This window comes from Typopeltis vanoorti, chromosome 20, assembly GCF_054136105.1.
Source record: "Typopeltis vanoorti isolate ZY-2024b chromosome 20, IOZ_Tvanoo_1.0, whole genome shotgun sequence".
Taxonomy (NCBI): Eukaryota; Metazoa; Arthropoda; class Arachnida; order Uropygi; family Thelyphonidae; genus Typopeltis; species Typopeltis vanoorti.
This window is the reverse complement of record NC_143568.1, coordinates 32,004,331-32,024,047: the sequence shown is the minus strand read 5'-3', so window position 1 is coordinate 32,024,047 and position 19,717 is coordinate 32,004,331. Positions and strand designations below refer to the sequence as shown.

At 33.9% G+C, this 19,717-nt stretch overlaps 1 protein-coding gene across 2 annotated transcripts in view; it reads right to left on the bottom strand.

Annotated features, from left to right (window-relative positions):
• The window catches only part of LOC150095347 (potassium voltage-gated channel protein Shab-like), a 341,014-nt gene extending 322,693 nt beyond the window's left edge, over positions 1 to 18,321 (bottom strand). For both annotated transcript variants that reach the window (XM_090410729.1, XM_090410730.1), the window contains exons 1-2: positions 18,207 to 18,321; positions 6,262 to 7,229 (exon numbers count right to left, since the gene is read on the bottom strand). In XM_090410729.1, the coding sequence (XP_090266855.1) occupies positions 6,262 to 7,029 (768 nt within the window). In that variant the 5' untranslated portion in view covers positions 7,030 to 7,229; positions 18,207 to 18,321. The remainder of the gene's footprint in view (positions 1 to 6,261; positions 7,230 to 18,206) is intronic.
• Between the last annotated feature and the right edge of the window lie 1,396 nt (positions 18,322 to 19,717).

Genomic DNA, 19,717 nt, shown 5'->3' with positions numbered 1-19,717 from the left:
TATTGCCCACTCAGCCAATGTAGTTGGCAGCCTCTTTACTCTACAACCAATAGGTTATGGGTTCCATTCGAATCTTACTATGACGTAGATGTATTCGCGGAAGTCTTTAGGCGTTAGATGATTTTTGCCATTGCATTCGAGACCACCACCGAGCTTGTTGGGAATTGCTTGAAAAATGTGCCACGTTTGATCTCCAGAGCAAAGCATTGCAATTATTTAATCTTTAGTCCGCGAAGTGTATTAAAATGTGAGATAAGTTTAAAACCTTTCGTGGGTGAATTTACTGGCTGAAAGTCTTTATTCCAGAAAATTATTTCTCATGTCAGCGACAAAAGTCAAACTCGTTTCTTTTCCAACCCTTCGCGTTATCCATCAAACTACGCCTCAAAATAGTACATAGTGTTCGGAGCACCCAAATAAAACTGAATAATAAATAAACACGTTCTCTCTAACTTCACTCACTAAATATGATAAAATAAAATACTTATTTACTATTGCACCGCCTTGAAAGTAACGCACTAAATACTTCACCGTAAACTTTTTAAAATTCGGACCGAATTTTTTAATACTGAACCCTACAGACTAAGAGCAGACTAAAACAAAATTGATTAGCCTGAATTTTCTGTGTAACGAAAGTTGCGAAACTGCTAGATGAGGTTAGACTACAAGATACTTGATGATTCATTCCTGGTGTCAAAGTAAATGATGTCTGCTAATTAGCTCATTCGGCAATACTTCGAAACCTTAGCTCGAAATTTTGTCTCCTTATAATATAGAAATTGCATACGAGCAACGTGTTATTTTTTATTTAAATTTATTTTTTAACAAGTCTCCCAACAATGAAAACCATAAAATAGTTCTCCTGTCTATTAATATAAAGAAAATATAAAATTTTCTAATTTTGTTTACAGTTTTGCAAAATTGTAAACAAAAGCCGACTTGGTTCCAGTCAAAGGGCTGCGGGTTCGAATCCCGCCGTGGGCATGGATGTTTGTGATTGTCTATGAAAATGATAGTGATGGTGGTGGGAAGTAGATGGCGTTAGCGTAGATGATAAAGTTGAGTGATGGAGACGGAGAGTTGTCGGTCAAATAATAGTAACAATTTCCTGATCCCTCTGGCTTGGTTGGATCTGATTGCATATCTGGTTGGCCAAGTAATTATGGTCAATATTACTCATTAATATTCAAAGAAAGGAGCATTAATTGGGTTTATTATACAACACGCCTTAAATAAAGAGTAATTTTACTTGCAAGAAGCACCGATATACATAGACAGGAATTTTGTATTGAATATAAGAGACTATAACTCAATTGGTAGAGAAAGTGCCGTTTTGGTTGTAAGAAAATGATTCCCAATCCCACCCTAGGAAGCAAATACAAAGAACCCTTAAGGGATTTTTCAGATGAAAGTAAGTTGGCCATTCTCATATGGAGGGACATGGGTTACCCCGAAGACATTGGAAAAACCCCAAGAAAATACACGCGATTAACAGGCATAAGCAATAGCTTCATTAACGTAGTTTCTCTGGCGGTAATTCAATAACCAAACTATTCATAGATATAAAGAATGCTTTTTGTTCTCAGAATTCTCCAAAATGAGCCATTTCATCATCCAGAGTGAAATAATTTTAAGAAAATAATCTGCATGATTATTTGTCATGGATATAAAAATGGCGTTGCCAGAAAGATTTATCGAAGTCTCAAATCAATGTTCATCTACTCTGCTATTACTGCTATCATCAATCAAAGTGGATACCAGATTAACTCTATTTGCTTCTGCTGGCCTTCGCGTGAAAAGATTTCACTAAGATAGAGTAATTAATTGCTCCCTCAGGTATTTCGTACTACTATTTACTTCAGAGCCATGATTGCCGTCGTTATTTACCTCCCGTATCTATCTGTACTTCCTTGATTGCGTAGGAGAGGAATTCACATATTTGCAGAAGAAAATAGCTACTGTAATTGCTCAAAATTGAATCAAGAAGTTGAAAGATCGCGAAGTATATTATGTAGTGGATATGGACTGTACAAGTGTTTAATATTTACAGCGTGCTTCTTGACTACAGTTACTATTGACGTTGTGCCAACAGTACCAGGCATATTTCTTAGATAATTGATGTTATAATTTGCATTACATATTTTATGACAAAAAAGGCTGTAAATCGATCATATGTAGTACTGTGAGTGGACCGAAGGTCAGATAATCAAAGATCCTTGCTCTAGATTGCACTTTTGGTCGTGATCTCACACCGGTTGATTTTATTACAATTTTATTAACATTCATAATAATAACATGTCAATAAAAATATAACAGATATGCATTTTTGTTTTTATTAATGATTTCCTTTTTAGTCTGTCCCCAACATAGTCGACCCGTGGCACATTCAAGGTTTTTTTTAGTTATTTTTTATTACAGACAATACGCGTGTGAAGGTTTAGGATCACGAGATTTAGACACCCACCCACTCTCTCTCTCCTCTCAATTGTTTCTAACTTCATCCATAGTCATTGGCTTAGCTTTCGGCATCAGTTAAGGATGAAGTTGTTAGTTTGGTAAATAAAAGGCGTTAGAGATGATTATATATGCCAGCCTGGGAGATTCTGCAATCAGTATCTTCGCTCCCCAACCAACATACTGTGGGGTTCGAATTCCACTCTGGCAGTTATGTTCGTAAATATTTCAAAAAGCTGAAGTGAAAGAGTGGATTGTAAAAGTTCCGAGTTTGGCCTCTAGAGCCAGGGTTTCCCAATTATCTAACCCTTAGCATTGATTCTTTTGTATTATTTGGTTTCGATTTCTTGTTAACTATTCTTTCTGATACCATTGTAATTTATTTTTTAATCTATTCGTTTATAGGTTGTAACTGGCATTCTTTATATCTCATTTCGATTTTATTTCTGTCAATTTTTTTCATCGTTTATTTTTCTTGATGTTTTCATTTCACACGTGATATTTATCGGTTGCATTTTTGATGTTTCTATTCTTGGTTTAAATGTATCAGTTAAAATTATCGAACTACTGATTTATATGAATCTTTCTTTCTTTTGTTACGAGTAGATCTTTATTTTTCCATATAGTGCTGAACACCCTGATATTATATTAGCCTTACAAAAGCTGTTCTTTTACTTTATTCTGTGTGTTATATTTTCACTATTAATAAGAGTTATTACTAGTTCCGTAAATGTCTGTTGATATTTCCATGTTTAAATATTATGGAATTTAAGTAATTGCCTCTGGAGGTAGTCTTCATTTCCTGCATCTTTTTTATTCCATTTAATTTCAACTTTTTGAATTATTTCATTAATAATTATGTCGAATCAACATGGACTTAAATAACCGACTTGTCTGATCCTTTTTATAGGGACTAAAATATTCATTTTTGTGTATACCTTGGATCGTTTCGATAATTTGCAGTAGAATATTTCTTGATTCTCGCATTTTCTGTAAATCCTGTAATCTAATTCCATCGAAAGATTCTATTGTATTTTTTCTATTACTGTATTTGCTTTGAAACATATCAGTACATGATCTTACCTTACCTTACTGAATCTTTGTTTTTCGTCGTTATAATTTATCTTGATTCTAACTTCATTTTCTAATTATCACTTACCTCAAATTTCTCTGAATTTTCTAGCTTTAATATTTCACATTTTTTCTTCACCCTCATAATTTCATAACAGTTTATCCCACCCTCATATTTTTATGACTATTTATACATGTCTATTTATGTTTATACATGTCTATTTATGTATTTGGAAATTTGTTTTATTTGATTTCGGGTGGTTTTTTCCATATTTGATCATTTCGGTGCTCTGTGAAAAATCACATTCTCTTTTACTTGTATAGAGTAAATTTCCCAATATTTTTTACTGCATTAGTTATTTTATCGCTAATTTCATATCTTATTCTTTTATGCTACTCATATTTAGCTATATTTGACTTATTTTGTAAGTGTTTATTTTTTATTTTGATAACACTTTTTTCTTCAATTTCACAAGATTCCATATCTTCCTCATTAAAAGAGCAATTTCAAAAATGCTACGTTATCAGAAGTCTAGTATTAAACAGTCTTTATTTACTTTCTTGCAATAATTCAATCTTAATTTTTTTTCTGCATTTCTTTATTTTGCTTTCTCAATTTATATTTTGTCGGAGTCGAAATTTTCTCATCAATAACCCATAATTACTTCCAATGTCCGCAGATATTAGAAAACTCTAATATTCAATTATTAGAGTCCTAAAATCTATGTTATTAAAATTCTAATTAAAAATACGTGAGAGAGAGAGAGATCATTTAGGAGTCATTTCTGTTCAATAACCTTACTTCTCATTATCATAAATAGTTCTAAAGGAAGTGCGAATAGTGAATGGGAGTGCACTCGTTTGTATGTTAATCTGTGATTGAGATAGTGGAAGCTGCGTGCTTTCGTAGAAAATGGGTTCGGAAGTGGTACCTTTCTAGCCCCCTTCGAAATGCCATCAAATTCCAGAAAAGAGACTTTATATATTACGAGTTCCATAGTGTTCCAAACTGTAGGGTGCACAAAATTATGTTCAAATAACTTCGATCACATGATCTGCTGGCAATGCAACTTCCAGCGTTTCTCTCTCTGAGATTTATTCAAGAATAATATTTAAATTACACCGTTATATTGATATTTATAAAATTTCTATTTGCTAGTGAACATACGCGCTGGAATTCGAAATTGAATATATATAAATTATTTTTCTTATTTTTTTAAAAAGATAATTATGATTTATGATGAATAATGTATTCTTTAAAATGTATAATCTTCATTTGCTCTTCATTTGATGGATTTCGTTTGTATTTGATTACACACGTTCGTTGAATATTAAGTTGCCCAATTCTCTATGATAACTAACTCGATCAATATCGTTTAATTTAACAAAAATGTCAACTGCAATTGTTTTTTGAAAGCAACACGTTATGGCTTCTTTGTAGTATAAACCATCTGTCAATTTAGACCTAAAATATTCCTTTCTATGGTTCGTAAGCTGGCAATAAACGTCAAAATTTAGGAGAGTTAATCCAAGAAAGATTATTAACTTACGAACAAATGTGTTTACTTTCAACTAACATAATAGCTTATTTCTTCTTCTTGATTTTGCTCAATACATATGACGCTTTCGAAATAAATCACCTCAAACACCGTTCAAAACTTTTGTGCATGCACACCAGTGTTGCAAGAACAATACTGTGTGAAAGATTTGACAGTTTGCAAATGCTTAAAACAAAAAGGCTCTAATTTAAGAAAAAAATAAAATGAAAAATCAAATTTAAAACAAATAAAACGAAGTCGATAAAAAAAATTATAAAAGTTCTTTTATGTGTACCCACGCACGTGTTATAAAGGAAAATTTGTAAACTTTAGCATGTTTAGTATCATGGGCGGACCTTACATAATCCGGAAACGTACTCTACAGACAAAAACAGAGTTTTTCAAGCTACTTCAGGCTTCCAAATTATGGTCCAATTGCTGGGCAATGAAAATAATCATTCACCTAAAAGGTACCAATTATTTTGTCCCAGATTGCCATTAATCTTAAACACATTGGCCTTGAAAAACAGTCGATCCAGATGCGATTACCCCTGTAAGAATTACAAATCTTCAAGGAAAAACAAGTAGTGTTGTCTTTCTCCAAAAATAGATTTTTATGTAAACGCTTTAAATTACTCTGGGAAGAACTCCAAGCGAATCCTTTTCCTTCACTTCTCTTGGTATTCCAAAGCAACACGTCAATGATGACAAAAAAAAAAAAAAAAGATTAAGAATGGAAACAATGTGGAAAAGAATTTTGATAAAACTCTTCCAGTGCAGAAAAGAACTCTTTACTTTAAAAAGATTAAGAATTCATTTAAGACACCAGTTTATTTTTGATTAATCGTAAAAATAAGTGTTTTTTGTTAGAAATGCCAAAAGAATGGTAGGTGGCAATTTTTGTCTTCTATCTATTGAAAACATAGTGCACCAGAAAATACGTCTTTCGATAGTGAAACAACTCCTGTCATTTTGTTTAACCGAATCAGCACACCTTGGAAGAAAAAAACCTATAAAGATTAAAAACAATCATGTTCCTGGCCACCAACATTTTTCAAAATTCTTCTATGTACGTCTATAGTAACCTAGAAAAATACACATGTTTTTAAAATTTCCTTTGACAACTCACAGAATTTCATTCTTTTTTCTATTAAAACCTTAATAAAAACCATATATAAAAAAAGAAACCAAAGCTCACCCTAGCTGCCAGAGATGATGTCGGTTTTTCAAGTAGATCCCAAAGGAATTTTTGATACTGAGCTAATCTGCCATCTCCAAATTCCTCTTCGTCTCTTTGCCGTAGTGATTCTGCTTCCTTCCTCATTTCTTCGTGAACGTGCTCTTTTCTTTGGTGATATTTATGCTGGCAACACGATTCCAGATAGAGTTCATCCACACCCCAATATTCCAGATCATCGCTGAATGCTAAAACGCACATTTCTTCCACTAGATGGAGTTTTCCTGTACGATAAAAATTGAGTACAGCACTAAACGATCGTGGATGACGATCAAAAAAATATTCGTTATCAACCAAACTGTAATCATCGCACAGCTCCGTTATAGCTTCGTGCGTGTTACACTCCCTTAATCTACCCAGTCTCGTATGAGGGAGGCGCTCTAAAGTGCGCCACAGCACTTCGTGTTTGACCCCTCCAACATTGATGGTGACTCTCCTGTTCAGTGCCTTACTCCTCATGATCATGAACGGTTCCGGAGGAAGGGATGACATTGAACGGGAGTGTGCTCGCTGCATGTTTGTCTGTGGAGGCGGCAGTGATTGAGGTAGAGGGAACTGTGGTGGAGGTGCTCCTTGAACAGCTGAACTGTAAGGGGGAACAGGATCCACTACTAACCCTGGTGGCTGAGGTGCTGGTAATAAAGGTGATACCCCCATGACTGGGGGAACGGTGATGTGTGGAGGAGCTGGAGATGATCCCCGTTTCTCCATCTTATCTGTACCAGTCATTTTTTTTTTTTTATCACATTTTGAAACCCGAAAAGGAATGAAGTTCACACGTCCCCTTCATGAAGTGTCCAATAATTCAAGAAGATCATTTTCGAAAGTGTCTGTCACCACCACAAAGAAGATGCTGAAATTAATCTGAAGAGAATCGTGGTGACTTATCCATTCAGTCATTATTTAGGTTGGAGCATTCTGGAAGAAATCTGAAAATATTAGAAAAAAAATCACAATTATGTTCGGATTATAAAAAAAATAATAGAAAACTGGTAATAATAAAAAACTTAATCATGTGGTACCATCACAGTAATCCTGTACACTCCTTGGGGATACGTATTAGGAAATAATAAAAAAGCATTATAGTAAAAATAATTTTCTTGTTAAAATCATTTTAACCAAGATGTAAATCTATCTTAAAGACTTAATTTAAATTTAGAAATTACGGCTTGGAATATTAGTTTATAGACTTCGAATTAAATTCAGTTATGTAATATTCATTTTTCTAAGCAGCATCAAAACTGTATACAGCTATCTATTCCTCTCCTTGTCCTTTACAGCTTTCTTTCTTTCTTTTTTTTTTTTTTCAGATTTTGTACAGATTTAAGTAAAGCCTTACTTAAGAGGTTTTACACTCCTTGGGATAAGAAGTTTATGCTAATTTTCAAAATAAAAATTCATTTTACTGTTTTAAAATACTCTGTCTGACAAATGGGAATTAACTTAAATTCAATCACGATTTTTAATTTTTTTTTTCACTGATAAAATTCAATACAATATTCAACTTTAATATCGCAGTCGAAAAACTGCATAAATATTTGGAAATCCCACGTTATTGTTTCGTGTTCAAGTTTTTCAGTAGACAGACGTTCTCAAGGAAGTTGCTGAAAACGCCGATAACTTCTTCATTTGCAGACCTGGTAGCGTATCTGCTTTCCAGCCTTCGGGATGCGGATTCGAATCCCCCTTTGAGCATGGATGTTTGCGATTGTCCTTAGGTGAGAGACAAACTTCATCGCCAGGTGCGAAACCACCCCGCTTACTAGAGGCCCGACGTAGCTTGGAAAAGTTACGTTTTGTTATTAGAGCAGGGTTTCGGGACTATGCAAAAATACAACACACACAATGAAAATAATCTTTAGTCTGTCCACGATACGAGTGTACTATAAGTTTACAAATAAGCCCTTCGTGTTTGTGAACAACGTAAAAAAATTGTTAACGCAGATGTGAAGGTTCCTTATTATTGTTAGTGATAATTAAAACTGAAAATTATATATCTAAGTAGGATTACTTTCTTCACTTGTCAAAACCTTAATTTTCTAGTGATTGATTATAATAAAACGTACACCATTCATAACAATTGAAGCCATTGCTGCAAAAAGGAAGCAGCTCCATTTTTGGTCGAAAAGTTAATTATAGGTTACACTGTATGTAAAAAAAAAAAAAAATCGCAGAATAGATTGGTGTAAGAAAAGCAGCTTCAATAAGTTTTATGATTATAGTACTTGCACTCTACACCTTTGCAACTAATATTCACGATTAATTGTAAAATATTTTATTTATTCACATTTATTTTCATAGACTTTCGTTGTTTGATATTTTCTGATATATTCTAATTTTACTTTTACATAATCCCTGCTCTAGAGACAAACCTGGGTTTTTTTTAAGCCTCCAGTAAACGAGGCGGTTGTTTTATACTCGGCGGTGATATTCATCTCCTCCCCTTGAGAAAGTCACGAACATCCATGCCTGTAGTGGTATTTGACACTCGCGACCTATTGGTTGGAGAGTGGAGACGCTATCGAGGCGATCAACCAGCCTGGCATGCAGATAGCCTTGTGCATGTCTCCTAGTTTATTCAGGTAATAATCACCAAGACTAGATTTTTCGACATAACAGCTCCACTTAAATGGAGAGAAAATTAAAGAAATTAATATTCTAGACATTGAACACCGACTTCCATTTAGCCGAAAACATGCTCAGCTACTAGATCATATTTAAAATAAAATGTAAAAATAATAAAGAATGAGAAGGTGGAGATCTACGTCTACGCAGCTATACTTTTTGAAGACATCTACATTAAAAATCTGCTTAATTAAAATAGGACGTTTGTGCACAACATTACTGAAATGATCGAATGTGTAGTTCAATGGTAGTGCCATTAACTCAGAACGAAAGTCTTCTATATATGTTGTTTCCATGACAACAACTGTACATTTATGTATACGCTTTTTGACATTGATATAGTGATACACTACGTAATTTTATACTATGCTTTAATAACATAATGTAACTGTTTTTTTTTTTTTTTTTTTTACTAGCCTTTTGAATGTCTCTGTTCTGATTAACTGCTCGGTATGCATGTCGTCACGAAACAAATGGAGAATGATGTGTGTGTGACAGAGAACACATCATTAAGAGGTCACCCTAAGGAATAATTGGCGATTTGCATTTGTGTTAATGTTTTTTTCCAAAAACCACAATGATATATTTCAATTGTAGGAATTCTACACGGTATTGGAATTCTAGCCCAACAGTTAAAATAATAGCCTTTTCTCTTCTTAAAGACATGCATAGAGTAAAACATTAAGGTTAAAAATATATAATATGAAATATAGTGAAAATATATTCTTAAAGTAAAAAATAAAGAGAGAAATAAGTAAAAAAATTAAAAAATTAAGTAAACAAACAGATAAAAGTAGAATATTATAGAAAACAAAGAAAATCAGAATTCATTGCCTAAAAAATAAAACAACAAAAAATTAAAAGCTGAATTTTCTGACGTATTTTGAATTAATATGATGTTATTGGTAGTTTGTAAAAAAGTTTGCTCTTAACTTTATCTATCCAGTAAGGATAGAAGAGGTAAATTGCCATCATGTGTTCTACATGGAATTACAGTCAAAACAATTAAGGATATTAAAGTCTAGAATAATGTACGATTCGTATAAGATGTTCTTATTTTACAGAAAATAATTTAATATTCCTATCGATACAAATTCATGTTTAACTCGATATAAATTTCAAGCCTACTTAGTGGAGTAGACAATCCGCTTTCTACTAACAGGCTGTAGATTCGAATCTCATTATGTCTTGAAGGTTTGTGAATGTCTTTACATGGTAGACGATTCTTGTTGTATCAGAGGCTCGATTAGATGTTCTGAAGTGAAAAAAAACTAAAGTTTGCCTATAGAGCAAAATCCCCAAAAATCTACTGCTTAGCTTACCCACAGTGAAGGTACGACAGGCTGACAATTTTAAATGTTTAGGATTGGGGGAAAAACAACAACAACAAAAAAAACTTTACTGTTGCATTTGAGATTGTTTTAATCGAAACATTACTCAGCATTATTTCTTGTTTTTATTTACCACATGCAATAATTATATCAATATATTCGGAGTGTTTGCTTGCCTTCGTTAACTAATGCATTTATTCACAACTCTGTTTTGACATTTCTGGAAATTGAAATAATTCATTTTAAATTTAGAAAACTATTTCATAAAGAAGCACAAAAAGATATTGCAACTCGATATTCCATCATCGATGCTGAACTAACTTCATTCTCTTCCTCGAAAGCTTGTTACAAACTTTTAGCTACTGTCACGAAAAACCGTGCATGAATTAAAAATTTTGTTGAGTATTCTGGTTAATTCTTCAGTGATTATGTCTTATGTAGGTAGTAAATCTTGGAAAATATTTTACTCGCGTTCTTAGAATATTTCGTTTGCACAAGCAGTTTCCATGACAACAAGTTCCTCTTTAATAGCTCCGTAGTGAGGTGTGCACTATTACTTCCAAACATTCTACAATCAGGCCAAAACTTACAGGATTTACTTTCTTAATTTGAGAAAAAAAAAATTTTTAATAAATTATTTTTCTTAAGTTAACCTGCTTTCATCAGCCCTGATATTTCCCTTTTATGTTAGGCTTGCGCACGATAAAATATTTGGTTGCCTGTTAAAACGTAGCCAGATGATCCTGCTAAGGTAGTAGAAAGACAATTACTTCTCCATCTCTGAATCGCCGTGAAGTGTGTTGCATTTCATCACTCAACGCCGCGTAGTCATACTGCTGACTCAGTTGAAAGTCAACTTTCATTAACTGCTTCATTTGAAAGTACGCCAACTCTAAGTAGACAACAATTGCTTGAACACACGTCCAACAAGTTAAAAGATATTCGTAAGTTTTATATTTAAGTCATAATTATTGTTAAAACGGTATTGTAAAATGAAGTGGCATTTGAAAAATATTTAAGTTAAAACTAGAAAAGTTCACTTATTTACGTGTTGCCCACAAAATTTAAATCCCTTTGTAATGAGTTATTCGATAATGAACAAAATTAACCAACGCTTAATAGTTTTTTTTTTAAATAACGACTCCCACACAAAAAAGGTCATAAGACCTATAACACAACATGCCATGTGTAGATAAGATTAAGAAGAAAGAAGTAATATATTAATATGTTTCTTAAAGTTAGGGATTGTACTCATTGGGAAAACAGATTGTTCCAAACAGACGTGGGTGGAATGATGGAAGATGAGTTCTGGGTAGGTTTCGAGTTAGACAGTGTACGGGTGTTGACCAGCGGCTGCTCTAGTTCTTACATGATTAGAAGAAAGTAGAGAAATGGTGGAGGCAAGTTCAGCAAAGTAATGCCAATGAAAGTACCCACAGAAGAGACTTAGTGTGGGGAGAAAAAAACAGAGCTAGGAAAATAACCTAAGGGAATCTGTGAGAAGATCACCTATCTGACCAATATTCCGTTTTCCATTGTAAGCACACAGAGAATGCAGAGGATTTACTGGGAAAATATTCAATCATTGGTGGAAGTGTATATCTTGGGGTGAATATGATGACCTCTATTTAGAATTAGTCACCGAAACTTCAGTTTTGTTTACCAAAAAAAAAATACCCAAAATTTATATCTACAAACTGGCACTTCTATTATATATATATATATATATATATATATATATATATATATATATATATATAATTAATGTGAGATTTTTTAACTCGATTTTTTAATTTATTTATTTTTAAGTCTCGTATAATGCTCCACGTCCATTGCCAACATTAACCCCATTTAAGTTTTTAAATAAGGTGACAATTCTCCGTGAATAGTACACATCCCTTCGTATCGTCCACATTCAGGGTAACATAGCTTGAAACATATCAATAATCGATTGGAAATACGCTGAAGAAAATAGCTAAAATGGACAGTTTTTAATATAAAAGTACTACACTAGGAAGAATATAGTTGGTATTTGTTATTGTTTATTCTTATTAAATAAATGTTATTCATCATTCATTTCCCTTCATATATGAAGAGGGTGATGATCGTCATCTATTGTCGCCTCTGTTTTGACACACTTGGCAAGCTTACGGCATCGTGGCGGATATTTTCTTATCTCCCGGAATTGTGTTATATATAACTTGCAGTCTGGTCACCCTGTGGGTAATCCTCCCCACCTCACTGGAATTTACGAGATACGTCAGAGATCGGGCTATTGCAAACAATGTTTTCTTCTCACTTTCAATTTAAAACGATTTTCCAGAATAGCTACAAAGTCAGTTTAATTTTCACTTACACGAGTATAAAACTAGCAGAACCAATTTAGGGCGAGTCCAACAATGGAGCAAGTCATTATGAATATTTTACTTCGTTTGACGAATTAATAACAAATGTTCTACTAATGCAAATCAAGTCAGTTTCATACGACAAAATTTTAACTGCAGTTTATGTATAACTTCCAAAAAATAAAAATACCTCTTCCATTTTATGTAATCAATCGATATTGCTTAATGCAGATACATGCTTTTATATTAAAAGATTCAATAACTGACTACACATTTGTGGTCTAACAAAGCCATTCACACTTGAACTAACATCTAATAATTATTAACTCCGTTAAGTTAGTACATCTCTCTCTTCTTTCATCGTCATATTCTCGGAAACAATTTAAATAAATTATTCAAGAGAAAAAAATGCTAATCCGAAGAGCCCATTTATTATACGGCAAAATTTAATTAGCCCGAATCAATATCATTCTTCTTGATTAATTCCCATACGTTTTAAAACAAATTTCTTGTAGAACAAATCAAACTTCGAGTATTTGAAGTTAATTTTTTAAATTATGTGAATCTAATATACGAAAGGTAAATTTATCATAAATTAGTCCTGTGGGAGGATTGAAGGTTAAATAATCCGAAAAATGCTGCTCTAGAAACCAAATATATAACCTTTCAAGACACTTTAGGCCTCCGAATGAATAGGATGATAATCTCATACGAAACGAAAGTCATCTCCCACCTTAAGCTATTCTTAAACATCCATACCCTCAATGGGATCAGTCGCCTCAGTTATATATCCGAGTCTGAATTATATTCTATTCAGAATCGGAATAAATTCCAGCTTCGCTTCTGTATTTAAAGAGTATTATAAGAGACGGAAACAAACTGGCTATGTGCCGAATATTGAACTTTGAAATCTCGGTAATTTGATCAGCATCATTTCTTGGATGACTATCATGTTAAAGGTCAATGAAGAGATTAAGTGGAAGATTCCATCTCTGGAAACAATGATCATAAGAATAAGGAAATGAAAATCCTTTGTAATAAAAGGGATAAAAAGTTTAAGAATAGAAGACTCATAAAACAAAGAAAAATCTTACATTTCCGGATTTCATTTGTCTTTGTTTTAAATTTGCGCTATTAATTAGAATCTTTTTGGGTGATAAGTCAGATAAAAGAAGAATATTATGAATAGTAAGCCATTGTCAGTTTAATCCATCCGCCGTTTTCTTTACTCTTCTCTTTGTTTCTTTCCCTCCCCATTATCCTCCGCGTGCAGAAATACAATTAAAAAAAAAAAAACAGTGGAATTGGTTTGCTATGTCCGACCTGTAATAAAAAAAAAAGTAAGGTTATCATGAGAGGGCGAAGCCCGAAAGTGTCGATTTACTGGCGAGCGCCGAAGGCACTTTCCGATATTGTTCACTGAAACTAAGCATGAATTGTTATTAGGTTATTTGCTACTGTGAGCACACATTGATTCTTACAAGTCTTCTAGAATTACGTTGTAGTTTGAATGCTGATGTAAATTATTGTATTTCTTTTGATTTCATTTTCCTGTCGAGCATTAATGTTTGCCAATCCATTGCTTTACTTTTAATGCAAAAAAAAGAAAAGAAAAAGTAAAACAGGAACGTTGTGATTGGTTGAATGTGTCTTGGAATGCAAGAGTATCTTAACACGGTTTTGCTGTTCGTCAGAAATGCAACTTGTGTCAGCAAAATGTGATTGCTCTGCACCATACTTTGTCGATAAAACTTTGTGCACGACGACACGAGAAATCCAAAAATGTACTTTGTACCAATAACAGTCGCCAATGAAAATTTTTACCAGAAATTACGTCACGAATATTTTAGACCGAATGGTTAAATTTACAAGGCAAAGAAAATCGGATTAATAAAATCCTCCAGTGCAATATGGGAATAGGAGAACCGCCTCCATTGATGATTATATTTACATATTGCCATCTGTAATAAAATTTTATTATTTTGAAAAAAAAAAGATTCTTCGATTATTCAGTGTGTCGGATTACCCTTAGCTTGTCGGAATCGACAATGTCCTTTGGTGGATCCCGTGGAGCGAAATATTTACCAGCGCTTTCCAACTGAAAATGAGTCAGTTGGTCTTATATTGAAAACCTGAGTTTTTCACCCAGTAAAACAAGCAAAGTGGCCAGAAACGCAGGCAGTTAACTGATATAATACAGCGGCCTCACAGCCTTGGTTGTTTCGGCTGCAATTTCTAACTTGAAATAACTAATCCCAAAGGATGGGCATTTCATTTGCACTTCCTCTCCCCAATTGAATGCTGTTTATATCTGTAAGTTACACAGTTGATTAAGTTTTGAAAAGGATCTTTTCGAGATAACATGTAATGGATTTTGAAAACTATGTACATATTTTGGGAGAGGGAGGCGAGCGTATTTATGAAATGCAAAAAGGGAAAAGAAATCAAATACTCCAATTATTACATTAGAAAACTGCATAAGATATATACAATTGTTAATTCAGTCCATTTAGATAAGTAATGCCATTTGCCATAGAATTGTGATTAAATTGATATTATGTAATGGATTTCGGGAACTCAAATGTTTAGTTTCATACTGCAAATGGCATGCGGCACAGGTTTGGGAGAATCCATCCATTCCCCATCCGTTCACGACTGGTTAAGACCCCTGATTAGAGAACTCGGACATTTTTTTTTTAATGCAGCCGATTTGCCATTCCTCTGCCACATCCCTCTAAGGGTAAGTATTTTATGTCTTTAAAACTGTGTTCACGCGCCGTTTTTGCCGTGAAGGATGAAAAACCTGAATTTCCAGGGATAAAAAACGCTCGACCTCCGTATGAGAACGGCTAACTCACCATTTGAAAAGACATGATAAAAGTTCTTCACATCGTAGATGGGATTCGAACACGGGGATTCAACCAAAAGGCTCGTCTATACCACTCGAGCTACGGAGGATCTCTTTGGGAGATTAGACACTAAAAAAGGCTGCAAAACCTCCCCTAAAAAGAGAGAGAAAGAGAGAGATCTTGTATTTCTCCAGTAAGGTCGTATAACGCATCAACCAGTTGAAAACGCAGTCAACATATTTTAGCGCGTTAGTTGGACCCGAAAGTAGGTTTCAGAATGGGAGCATCTTGCCGCTGATCTAAACGTCTCATCGAACAGTGTTCTGCTTGTTCAATGAGACACTTATATACACAAATAGAACCGATGTTGCTATGGAAACATGGAAGTGACATCTTATTCTAACTACTTTATTATAGAAAGAAATGAATTGCTCAGATAACTGGGAACACACAGTGTATACTCATGTGCGTGTGTAAGCTCCCCTACCCCCAGGCACTTCCACCTTTCATCACTGCTACAGTCTGCTAAAAATCAGATCCCTTAAGCATTCCTGAACAATTTTCGAAGATTTAATTTCATGTATATCTAGTTATCCTGAAGCACTATCGGCCAATTTTTTTTGGGGGGGGGGGACTGGTAGGAATCACCTCTGGTGGCATATTTTTTATATTTTAATTTAGTTATTCATTTAGTTATTTCAATTGAACATGAATCACATCCTTATGTTTTCAGTTTTAGAATTGGATCTTTCATTGGTTAATGATAGTTCTCTGCAAGACCATTCACATATAATAAATACGTATTGTAATATATTTCTATCTGCAAGTCTATAATATAGAAAAGAAGACCCAAATATTTCGTTGTTACTGTTCTCTTATATCGGCTTCGCCGATATGAATCAAAGCCATCATATTCCATCATTTCATGCTTAAAATTATTAAATTTAAGGAATATAATCTATATATTTAATGAAATAATGTACGACGTAATTTAATAATTATTTTCATAGCAGCTGCTATCAATTTGTTAACTGCACTTAAAAAAAAAAAAAAAATCGCTCGTAACAATATGATGTACAATTATTTTTGAGAATGAAATTAGTGCTATGTACATGTAAGAGAAACTGTCTGCTCGTCAATATTTCCAGGAGATGAATTAAATATATTGTATATCACCTACAGTTTGCGATATTGAATAAATAGGTTACATAATTGTGTTAACGAAGTACCGTAATTAATGCTGTCGATTTATTGCTAGAATACTTCGAAATAAACATGATATTTCCCATGGATGGAATAAAGATTTATCAATTGAAAACAAGAACAACCGTAATACAGGAGGTTAACTTTGGCTTTTTTTTTTTCTTTCGGGATTTTATTTTTATTTCTGGTATGTTGTAAAGTGGGTAAGATGAGAAGCAAGATTCTACTCGAACAAAGTTTATGAAGCTAAAGAGGAAAATGGAGCAAAAGGGTGCTCGGCTGCTATTTTGGCTCCATTGTATAGATTAAGTGCTGTAAAAAGGGAGAAAAAAAACAGCTGGCCTGTTTTAAGAAGTGTGCCGAGCATTGATCATTTACCGTAATAATAAAGCGAGTTCCGATCATTCTAGGAAATGGGTCATTCATTTCGAAGCCCGCGTTAGTCTTCATCATCACAAAACACGTGAACATACCCTTATAATAGAAAAAAAAATGTGATGAATGAAATAGTTGCTTTTTCTTTCTTTTTAATCCTATTACAGTTTGCATATGCCTTGGCACCAATAAGTCTTCGATCACCGTAGTAAACCAAAGAATACGCTGAAAGAACTTCAAAACAACCAAACGCTCCAGTCTCTGACAGAAACGATGACATTTAACTCAAAATATGCGGCACTGGTGCACGAAGTTTCTACGTAACTGACGTAAATATAGTTGAACAAGAAATCGCCGCAAATTTCAGGTAAATGCTGGAATCAATACGGTACAGTTGTTAACATTTCTGCACCGGTGATTCTTCCCACTCCCCCCCCCCCCCACACACTCTTTGTCTAATGCACTTCCAAATGACTTATTCGGAATAAACAACTATTTCAGAAACTGCATTCTTCTCCTCCAAGTAAAAACAGACTAATCGGAAAATATTCCCAAATATGTTTACATTTTGGGTTATGTAAATACAATAACGATCCGTTTCAAAAAAACCAAACTGAAAGTTTTTCATTCATTTGACTGCTATTAATAAATCAATGAACAAGCCTTTATAAACAAGTAATTCCTTCAAGACGTGACAATTCAGAATTCGAGCACTTCAGCGCGATTAAAGCGGCAATTTTGACTGAAGAAAGCTCATTATAATATCACTGCATGCATTAGAGGGAACAGAAACTATCGAGTGACCAGCGATAGGTCAACTCACGAGCGTTTCTTTAGATGCGCTAAAACAAAAGTACACGAAAAGTAAAATTTTGGCTCTCTCTAGATGAAAATGTGGCGACAACACTTAACAAAGTTTCCCCGAATGGAAAAATGTTAAACTGTCTTTCCTCCCCCATCTCCCCATTTCATCGCGACTCTGTTAACATTGTGTTGCAGGCTATTCCGTCTGTAGTTTGCATAACAACAGAGTAGGATCGCTCTGTGACTGCTTCCAGCTGCTTTTACGCGTACTTTGAATGTATCTGTTGCGCCTGCCATCGCCCTTCCTAACTAATCATTCGTTCATTTGTCAGTCCCCACCTCCCCTCAGCCTTCAAACATTTCATAAAACCTACCTGAATGCACTGTTGTCTTTCGTTCATCTGTTTATTCCTTTATTGTTCACTTGTAAAGTGTTGAAGACACCCCGCAGTTTTCTTAGCGAACCGGAGAATTGTCTGCCATCTCGCCAACCTACAAACACGAATGTCGAAGAACAAACTCGCACAACCAAGGATGGCAGCAGCAGCAGCCGCCTATTCCCCACAGATTTTCATCGGTCTTTTTCGGCGCTTCTTCGTATTCGTGACGTCACGACATGCGCTGGAATAACGAACACTAGAGGACGCTGCTGTTCACTAAGCAACGAGACAAATACAATGGTTTCTCAGGTAAGTTTTGCTGTCGAAACTTAGTGATGGATCTCTTTACGTTTGTTACGTTAGAATAAGCGGAAGAACCAAATCAATCCTTTAAAAGCTTCGGAGAACTGGCTCCACCCATTGAAAATACAGTACCGTATTGGAAATAGTGATCACTGATTGGTAGACAGTCAGTCAACTAGTTCGGAAGTTTAAATCACCGATAATAATACTGAAGTTCTCCGTGGCTATAGCAAAAGCGAAATTCCATTCAAAATTGATGAACAGATCGGTTTCAAATAACACAGACCTACTGCAACTAAAGCCTGATTTTGATATATCTAATGGCATACTTCCTATTCTCAAATTATTTGAAAGAAAAGTTTTTTTTTTTTAACTCAAAGACTTCAATTTCTTTTAAGTAGTGCAAACCAAGGCAACTCCACCGCTGAAGGTTATATTCTCATAAGCTCTCTGGTAAATTTCGAAACTTTTAAAAGTTTCTTTTTATATTCAGCTATAAAATACAGATGAATCCATAATATTTTCCATTTTGGTCGTTTCCCCCTTTTTTATTTCTCTTAAAATAGCTTTTGTTTCTTGAGGTATAAAGTTAATGAAAGAAAGACATTTTGACAACTTCAAAACTTTTTACAGCTAAAATCTCTACTGAAAGAATAAAAATAAAAACTGTCGATTTTCTAGTTTTTGTTTGAAAACCGCTAAAGGTATGCCGAATTGCGATTTCTTTATCGATCTGGAAAACACCTCGACATGACACACGCACTACAAATCGATTTTAAATTTCAAAGTCGAACTCAGAAAACTTTGTTTCTCTTTTTTTTAGTTTTAGATAAGATCATGCTGATAAACTGAAATAATTTTTTATAAGATAAACGATTCACAAAATTAAAGACATTATTTCGGTAAAATACCTTTATGACTCACTAACTGCCCAACTTTGCATGCGAAAAAAAAAAAAAAACTTTTTTTTTTTTACGTTTGCGAGCTCTAGTAATTAACAATGAAAAAAAAAAAAAATTCGAATTATTCAATTTGTGCCAATAAAATCACACGACACAACTATTTATGTGTTAACGATGCCATCTTCATTTTCTACTTTCAGAACACATCGTCATTTTCACTGAAAGAAGAATATAACATTAAATTGAATATAAAGATTATACTTTTTTTTGTCATACTATTTAGGAACTTATATATCTTGC